This window comes from Hesperophylax consimilis, chromosome 4 (genome assembly GCF_061612785.1).
Source record: "Hesperophylax consimilis isolate HC1 chromosome 4, BYU_Hcon_1.0, whole genome shotgun sequence".
In the NCBI taxonomy this organism is placed as follows: Eukaryota; Metazoa; Arthropoda; class Insecta; order Trichoptera; family Limnephilidae; genus Hesperophylax; species Hesperophylax consimilis.
The window spans coordinates 18,304,652-18,314,427 of record NC_142839.1 but is presented as its reverse complement, the minus strand read 5'-3'; the positions used below and the strand labels follow the sequence as shown (position 1 = coordinate 18,314,427).

The window sequence follows — 9,776 nt, the reverse complement described above, 5'->3', positions numbered from 1 at the left end:
AAGTTGTTTCACTTAACTGAAATAATAATAAAACTTAAATAAATTTCTAATTTGATGAATTGTTAAAATTCTGTGAAATAACTGACCGTAAGTAGTTTCGCAGAAATTCATGTGTGACAAAGTGATGGCCATTCACATCCATTTTGTTTTTTTGAAATATGAAAGGTCCCCGTTAACGTCGATTCTAGATGCGTTTCAGCTTTCTATCAAATTTAATAAGCTGAGATGGCTTAACAATCTGATAGTTGTCCTTTTCAGCTCATGACAATTTGTTCAAAACCCGAAACGGATCTAGAATTGGCATTTAACTTGACCATTTGAGGACAATGTTTCAACAAAAACTATGGAATTCAAACTTGCTTTCGATTTATGTGCCATTTTCAAAATTGTAACTGATTGTGTCAAGAATTCAGACAAGCGAATATCAGAAATTACATTTGAATATAAAGTACAATTGAATATGAATAACAATTTTTACGATAATATATTTTAACTGTCATTTTCAACTGATTTCTCAAGAATTTAGACTATGCCGTGATTATTCACGGGTCTGCGCTTGAATTAAATAAAATACAACGTTTTTCTTTATATTGATATTATTAAAATATAACGACATATGAAATAGGCATGATATAATACAACTCCTTCATACATACGTATATGTCTAGGAAATTCGCAAAATTAATATCATCTGTAGAAAATAGTAATAATTCTCTGCGTGTACAGGTTTTTGTTAATTTAATTAAAAACTATATAATATTGGATCACTAAATATCTATTTAGACTTCTCGTTCATATTGCTGTTAACTGCAAATCCGTTTGTTGGTTGGAACGTGTCGGCAGCATCCATTTTTTCTTGAACGCTGGTTTCCGTTTTTGTACCTAGAGCGAAGTCCGCCTGTGACTGTATTTCTTTCCACGCATATTCGATGTCTCTAACTTCACAAAGTCGACTGCAAACTACGAAACGAATAATGAATTTAGTTTTGTAGTGACAAGATACAACGAATATATTTTTCCTTTCCATTAACTTGTCCACCAATGCCTTTGATGAACTATTGTCACCTTTAAGTCGGAAACAGACGAGCCCCATACTGACAGTGAGTATTTCAAATCTGCTGTCTTTAAGAACAAGAGAAGCAAAGTTTTCTGCCAAGGAAATCTGTTTCCGGATATGATTTCTTAATCCACTCGCTCCATACAACCTAAGAACGGCCCACAACTTGATAGATCGGAATCTGCGCCCAAGAGGAATCTGCCAATGTCGGTAGTCAGGGATTTTCTGTGACTTGTTGTCTTTCAGGTATGACCTCTGGACATCGAAAGCATCCACCAAATAAGTGGCATCTTTGACCCACATGGCGGAGCAATCGAAGTTAACTAGCATCCACTTATGCGGATTGAAGTTGAATGAGTCAGCGTGCTCAACACCTGCCATAAGGTGTCTATATTCTGGGCAAATGAAAGCCGCTCCTGCGTAAGCAGCATCAATGTGAATCCACACGCCATATTTCTGGCACACTGGAACTATTTCTTCCAGGCAATCGAAAGCACATGTCCCTGTTGTTCCGAGATTAACAACGACGTAGCACGGTATAAGTCCCTTCTTCATATCTTCTTCCATAGCGCTTTCTAGTGCGTCTCCTCTCAATCTGCAGCCATCGTCTGTCGAAAGAAGTCTCATAGGAACTGCTGCGATAATTCCCGCCTTCTCCACTGAAGAGTTGGCGCCCTCCGATGTGTAGGCGACCAATTTTGCTCGCACAACGCCAAGGTCAATATCAGGGTTCTCATTTTTCATTCGGTTGAGCATCCTTTCCTTTGCGGCCAGGAGACCAACAAGCGTGCTTTCACTGGCAGATCCCTAAAACAAGAAGAAATAAATATTTATGTGATATTGATCAACCTTAATTTTATAACTAGTTGCAAATATTCACACAAAAGAGAGGCAATATTCACTTGAATAATTCCTCCTCCTGGACCGTCGGAGCAGTTGAGGAAGTCTTCAGGAAGGTCTAACAATTTTCCAAGCCAATTCATCATCTCAACTTCTAATTCTGTGCAAGCTGGTCCCGAAAGCTGTAAAGAAAAAAGACGATTCGAATTATTGATTTTTCAAATTTTGATGTAGAAATGAGCAACTAATATTTTTTTGCTTGCTTTAATCGTCACCAAAGTTCAAGTTACCGTTTTGTGTAATTTCGTGACTAACCTTAAGTGAGATAAGTCTTAGCTACAATAGTAACTAAATAAAAGTTCGTAAAATAGGTTGTGGGATCTTACCCAACTGAAGCCAATGGAGCCGAGACCAGCACTCAGCATCTCTCCTACAATTCCAGGGTAGCTGTTGGCCGTGGGATAGAAGGCATGAAACTGCGGGGAATGCCAATGAGTCATCTGGAAAAACAGAAACAAAATTATTAGTACACCTTTGACTCGTTTAAAGGAATTAATTTGGGAGAGGTAAAGGTTAAAGATATAAATACGTAGTGTGATAAATATAGTAGCTAGTGGAATACATTATGCCCTTCACCAGGAAATTACAGTTCAAGGAAGATGATATCTCGTTAGGTGAGATTGAAAAGGTTCCAAATGGTGTTGTCAAGTTACAACTGCGCCTAAATATTAAAATTAGATTACGTTTGGATTGATAACGATTCAACAACAGTCAAAACCTTATTTGGATCAAATAATCTAATGTTTAGTTCGATAAGGTTCTAACTAACTTCATTCAAAACTTAATTTTGTTTTTTAATCCAAAATTAATGATCTTTTATAAAATTAGAAGTACATGGAATTTTCTATTACGTCTTGCAAGCTATTTTGTATTTTTTGTTTTATTAATTTCAAAAGAGATCAGTGGCACATGTAAGTTTTTTTTACATTAGCTCCACACAGGAGGCCATTAGGAAAATAATTTTCCTCAGGGCCTATGTCATCTTTAGGGATGCTGTAAGGAGGCTTTTTTAAGGAAAAGGAAGGATAAGAGGTTCTGGGATGGATAAAGGTATGCGGATGAATCCATCCCTCCCACTGCAGTGCAAGGCAATGGATCGAGAGAATCTGACTGGAGAGGTGAAATGGTCTCCCGCAGCCGGCAACTCTGGGTGCCGTAGTGGTGGGCAGACGCATCCAAGAGCATCGTCAAGATCTGGACAAACCTCATCCCATGAACCAGGGTACCCCTACTAAAGGTTAACGTATCGGCGGTACCCATACGGCGGGTATGAAGTGCAATTGAAATTTATAGGCGATCATAATTTTGTTCTCTTTGTGCAACTTGAGATTTTTAATTTTTTAATTTTAATAATAGAAGATACAATATAATAAAATAATACATAACAATCTTAATTTACAAATTACAATTCCCGGTTAGTGGAGAATTATTCTCGAGTCTAACTGGGTAGGTATATTATAGATATTCACCGACTTAAGTTATCACCGTACAAGTACGCATAAATTATTATGTTTATGTTTAATTACAAATAATTAATCCCGGAAAAAGATAATTTGGAACCAGGGACACTTTCACCCTCAAAACTAAAAAAAATTAGCAGATAATATCTGTATTACAATTTTTATTATAAACCATCGGAAATTGCCTCCGTAAAATGCACTTGATCATCTTAATTTGATCAAAATCTAACGGGATGAAGGACAACGTTTCATGCAGAATTTAGAGTTATTTCTGATTAAAAAAATCATCAATGTTGGTTGCATACTCAAAATATCATTTTATCTCATTCAGATCTTTATCCTCTTCCAATATTGATAATTATACTCTTCCAATGCGAATGCAGAGGAATTCCTAAGAATAGGCCACAGCCGACTCCTTCCTAATCCCAACACAACACAAACAGACATGTACGTAATATATGACCCGATGATGCAAAAACATGCAATTTTAGTAGGGTTTTTTAGGAAACAATTTTTTCCCTACCGAGAAAACACAAGGCCTCTAAGTCTATAATAGCCAGGTAACATTTTAAACACCCATTTGAGGTAAAAATTGCGAGGCGCATACGACGCCGTTCTATTTGTAGAACAGTAACATTAAATTCAGTAAATTTAAATGATTCACCACTTCATGGAAAATAAGAATCTAGAAAATGAAAAACAAACAACTAGATTAAAAAAATATTTTTTCGCAAAGACGTTTTATTGTTGTATCGAATATTAAATATATTGCCTGTGCAGGCCTTACTATGGGACAAAATATTGATTTAGCATATATCTGAATCTGAATTTAAAAATAAATTGGAACATGAACATGATAGTAGGTTCACAAAGAATGGAGGCATGCTTGTTCGAAAATAAAACAATACATAGGACCAAAATGTTCAACATGTTGCTAAGTAACATCAAAAAATTGTAAATTCCCGAAGAGATTCAGATAAATGCTGAAAACATGGCTCATAAGTAGAAATACTTTATACTAATCATCACAGTCAATCAGTAGTTATTATTTATTAGCATGTAAATTAAGTGTTATTTTAGATTATGTGTGCCAATAAAAATTACAGTGAGTGGCAAGCATACGCACGACGGAAGTGATACTTTTAGTATTCTTTTCTCTCTATTTTCATTTCATATTATTATTATTATTCAGAATGCTGTTCATTATAGTTTTAAAAAACATAAATTTATTTATAGGCGTGTTGTTAACAAATGAACGTTTAACTAGATTCATAATATTGACATATTTATAAGTAGCATGTGATAAAAAAAAATTAAAAGTTATAAAAATATGGGATTCGAACCCGGGTCCTGCATAACGAATGTCGAACGCTCTGCCTCTAGACCGCGAGGAGAAGTATCTCACGCGACGAGAACCGCGTATACAACGTGTACCTACTCCTCTTTTTCGTTTTCGTTTTCAAACACGGCAAATGAATAATATCACATAACGTCTCGTTAACGCTTTATATAGGGTCGAATCGAAGATAATATCGGCAGTATGAAGTCATATCTGTCGTTTTTCAAAATATTTCCGTATATTTGTCCGTTTTGGAAAAGATCTATCGTGTTTTAACAGTCTCATACCCGTATGGAGTCTGAATTTGAAAAACATTTCTAAATTTTGAAAAACTCACTTACGGCTGTGTTTTTTACTAAAAAAACTTGTCACGCACGTCTGCGAGGGTAATTAGTCGCGTTATCGGCGTTGATTAGTAATTTTAATGATTCAAAATAAAAATAATTAATCAAAATACCGAGCGACTCTACCGGCTCGATTTGTAAGCTATATTTCGACCAAAATATCATATATGTAGTCAAAATATCTAAAAGTCGCAGCACGAGAGCATTTTATCACTTTTCCTCGTATTAAAAAAATCACAAAAAGAAAAAAAAAATTAAAGCGGGGATTGAACCTCGGTTCTTCACAACGTCAGTCGGGCGCTCTGCCTCTAGACCGCGAAGCTGAGTTTGGAGAGTGACCTAAACTAGGTTTACTAGGTAATATTAGCTAGGCTCCTATAGCGAAATGATCACGGTTTTTCGTGACGGTCATGAGTCGGTTTTACTCCGGTCCTCGAAATTGCATGACGCGCGTAAAGAAGTTTCACTTCAATAATAATCTGAATATCTTATAACTAGTAACAATATTATATAAATTTATAATTAGTAATAATATTATAAATACATATTTACATTGTAACTGAACATGTACATCCTGTTGAAAAATTGCTTAATTGTAGTTTAACGGGATAAAACTCTGAAGAACAATAAAACGAATTAATAAAAAACATTATAAATCTTGAAACATGATTGATTTTTTTAAATTTTCCCGAAAGAAATGGATTAAAAAATAGATACACATTTAGAAATATATATATTTTTTATAAATGTAAATTAACCATTTCTACACAAAAGATAGCAAAGTCGATCTTGGTACCTTTTGTGGTGTAATAATTTATAATTACTTACTATGGTTAATGTCATGTCATTACCGAGATAACTACCCGTACCCATCTCATTGAAATGTCAATAAAACCACGACCTTAGCACGAACAGGCAAACTAATTAGGTAGGTAATCTGTTGCCATTATTACCGAGGCAATCTTATTTTTTATAATTATTACGGCATACTTATTATTTCAATCTTGCATTGTGTAATATACACCTATATGTAGATCGATAATTTATTCTATTTCATGCACATTTCTTGTAAAATTGTTTTATAAAAGTTAATATTTTTATCTTTCGGCAGTTAATGTTTTATAGATGCTCTAATTACAATTTTCTCAAAACATATCTCATTGAAATAAAAGTTTTTTAGATTCTATGGGGGAACATTCCCGTGCTAAGTTAGCTACTACCAACCAGCTTTGTAAGTACTTGTAAACAAAATCCACTGCGAGTAATGTTAGGGGGTATTTCACCATCCTCTCGATAAGAACTATCCTTTGGATAACGTATTTTTATTTTTTATTTATAATATACACAAAAAGATAAACGAATTACAAATAAATATAATTACATATTATATGTATTTGATGTGTCCCCATAAATAAGCAGGGCTTGGCTTATATTTTTGAATTTCGATTTAATCGTTTATTTATGTACAAGGTTCGAATTTACAATTCGGAATGTGGCTATACGAGTATATATCGGATAAGTTAGTTAGTTCTACCTTTTTATATTACAATGGATAGCTATCGAGAAGATGGTGATATACTCCCTTAACCTACCTACCTATAAAATAGTAAGTAACATATTAGGTTAAAAATAATAATAATATATAATATAATCGAAGATTTCTTATATATTGAAATATTGAACGAATTGATACAATTTTATTGCTGTTTCTGGAAGTTTAACAATTTATGTCTATCGTGTAGATTTCATCAAGTGATTTAACAAAAAGACCGTCACCTCTACAGAAAGCTCCGGAAACCTAGCAAAGTAATTTGATTCTTCGAAATAGATTTATCAACGACTATCCCTTATAGTGTTAATTAAAATGTTTTTTATGAACATACCCCAGGCATGATGACTCTGTCCATGTCCTTCATGAAGTCCTGCCAAGTTTCTGGTTCCTCAGGCACTTCATCAGGGATGAGCTCCTTCATGTAGCCAGGCTCCACAGCGGGTAACACGGATCTTTAAACATTAAATTATCAACGTCAATTTTATTAGTTTAATTATTTCAACTTTTGCCTCGAAAAAAATATATGTTTGAGTAAATACAATTATTATTTCATGCGCTTAATAACAGCTGTAACTTTTTGTACAATATATATTTGAATTTCACATAAGAAATGTGTTTTCAAACATACCTGTCTCTCAAACTATCCATATAATCTGCGATGTAATCCACAGCCGCCTTACCGAACTCACGAAACTGTTCACTTTCCATTTTTAAGGGCAGAAATCCCAGAAAAAAAATTAATCACTGGTGAAACACTTGCGATGAAACTATGCAGATCAATTTATAAAGAATAATAATATAAGATGTTGGTGGGCCAGTTAGTCACCTCTGCGGAGAGCTTCTAACAGGTTGCTATTGAAGAACTTAAGGAGAATGCCTCTCCTCCGCTCCGGGAGGCCTTTATATGGGCGCGAATAAATCGCAACGCACGTCTCAGACTGATCTAATGCTTGTTCATCTGTGACCATTGTTTACGTTCTCAACTAAAACGCTTCGACATTTCCGGATGGCGATTCGTTTATTATATAACAACATTTTTTTTGTCACCCTGACCGCCGTCACTGCTAAGGTCTTGGCATCTGATTCTCGCTAGTATTAACGCAATGAAAAAAAAAGTTCGTGAAGAAATTTTTGTTACGTTTTTAAACAATGTTATAGTATTTGTGAGATAATCTGCAATAACGAGTCGTTAAGCGTTTGTATATTTTTATAATGCTACCGCATTGTTTATTTTTGATGGTGTACAATGTACAATGATTGTGTTTTGATTATTGTAAATATATTGTATTTATGTTAAGTTAGCTATGTAAAATAGCGATTAATTCCAGCTTTATAAAATGTGTTCTGGTTTCAACCGCTTAGTAAAAAGTGCCAATGGGTATCAGGAGGGTAGCAGTAGTTGATATTATGCAGTTAATTGCTGAAATATAAGACAAGACACCATAATATTGTGTCATAATTATTACAATATCGAGCAAAGCCTATAAGTTTGCCAGTCAGTTGATGAAACGTTGAAAATTTTTCCGAAAGAAAAAGATTAAACAAGATTACCGCCAAAGGGTCAAAGTAAAAACATTTTACGATTGTAGTAGAATAAGTTCGTTACTTAAAATGTGATGATTTTGAAAGGAAAATCTTTTCTACACAAGTTACAAAAACAAGAGGTATTCATCTATGAACAATTATCAAACAAGCTATTTTCAGCAACAAAATTATGCCGTCAGAATATGATAGCTATTTCATATTAATTATTATTTTTATTTATGTAGGTACATAATATTACAACATTAAAGCCTATGTAAAATTACCTAATTGGTTGTAAAAGTACCGTTGATATATGTTTACTCCATTACTTATAAACGTGTTTTAAATTTTACACAATTGATAAACTTTAATATTTAATATACACTTTATCTTACATTAATGATTGTTTATCATTTGCGTAAAATTTAAAACCCGTTTATTAGTAAGGCCCTTAGTCTTTTATTCTCTTTGTAGTTTTCAAAGAATACATCGAATTTGTCATCTAACATGTTTGGATAGCTGGTCACTCTTCCCTTGGGTGAATTTTGGTAAAGGTTTGAACAACTCGCTTTACAATACAATACGTATTTATAAGTTATGGCGAAGTCCCCAAATGTGAGACTCCGGCACAAATAGGTCGATTTGTGCCAGAATCATACAGTTCGATATGTGGATGATGATTTAAATATGTGTATATTTTAACGAAGCAAAAGATCTACATGTTTCCAGTGACTGGTAATTTGTCACACATAGAATATAATGAGATGATTGCAAATATGAATATGATCCATACAGGAAGAAAAATACAAAAAGGAAAATTTTACGAATTATTTCAACGTTTAAAATGTAAGATGATTCGTACATTTATGGGTATGTGTACACATTTAGTTAATTGATTCGTAAATTCAGAACGTAGTAGGTGAGTACATCCGATAATTAATAACAAAGTCACGTGAGACTCTGTTAACCAATGATAAATTAAACACGGCTTAGTTTTTCGTAACGAAGCAAGCGAGTACATCGACATTTAAGTGCTAAAAAAGTACTATTTAAAAATAGTTTCTGTTGTCGGTTTAGCAAGAGTATGGAAAAAATTATAACACATTTAATACACACAGATTCGAGACATTGTAGGAAGGTCAATCATTAAATATTCAATGTTGAACAGAAGTAGCGCAAATGATTCGAAAAAAACAATTATGCTTACCAAGAGAAGGGACTTTTCATTTAGTATTAAAAAACAAAGTATTATATTATGCTGTACGATTGAGAGATACGGATGTAGATCAACTATGCAAGATAAAGACATTAGTGGATAAATTTTATTTACTACGAAGATTTAAAAAAATACCATACCTAGGAATTTTTAATAATAGTACCAGTACACAATTCGAAAGCCAATAATATTGTTGCATTCGTGTTTTTATCCAATTGGTTGGCCTTTGTACAGAGTACAGAAACAGTTGGAGTGCTACTATTATTGGAGGGCTCTTGGGGGTAATTTGGTCACCCCATCTCGCCCCTCGGAACACTTATACTCACCCGTTTCTAGCTTTTTGTCTCCTTTGATGGATGCAGCTCTTGTCGGGTCTAATTATAC

The 9,776-nt window shown here is 33.8% G+C and overlaps 1 protein-coding gene across 1 annotated transcript; it reads right to left on the bottom strand.

Annotated features, from left to right (window-relative positions):
• Window positions 1-578: 578 nt before the first annotated feature.
• Window positions 579-7,510, bottom strand: LOC149424311 (aromatic-L-amino-acid decarboxylase-like). Its single transcript, XM_089651435.1, has 5 exons — window positions 7,281-7,510; window positions 6,984-7,104; window positions 2,284-2,397; window positions 1,960-2,079; window positions 579-1,864 (listed from the first exon to the last, which is right to left on the bottom strand). Exons 1-5 carry the CDS (start codon window positions 7,358-7,360, stop codon window positions 776-778), a joined length of 1,524 nt encoding a protein of 507 aa, XP_089507561.1. The 5' UTR covers window positions 7,361-7,510; the 3' UTR covers window positions 579-775.
• Window positions 7,511-9,776: the final 2,266 nt, after the last annotated feature.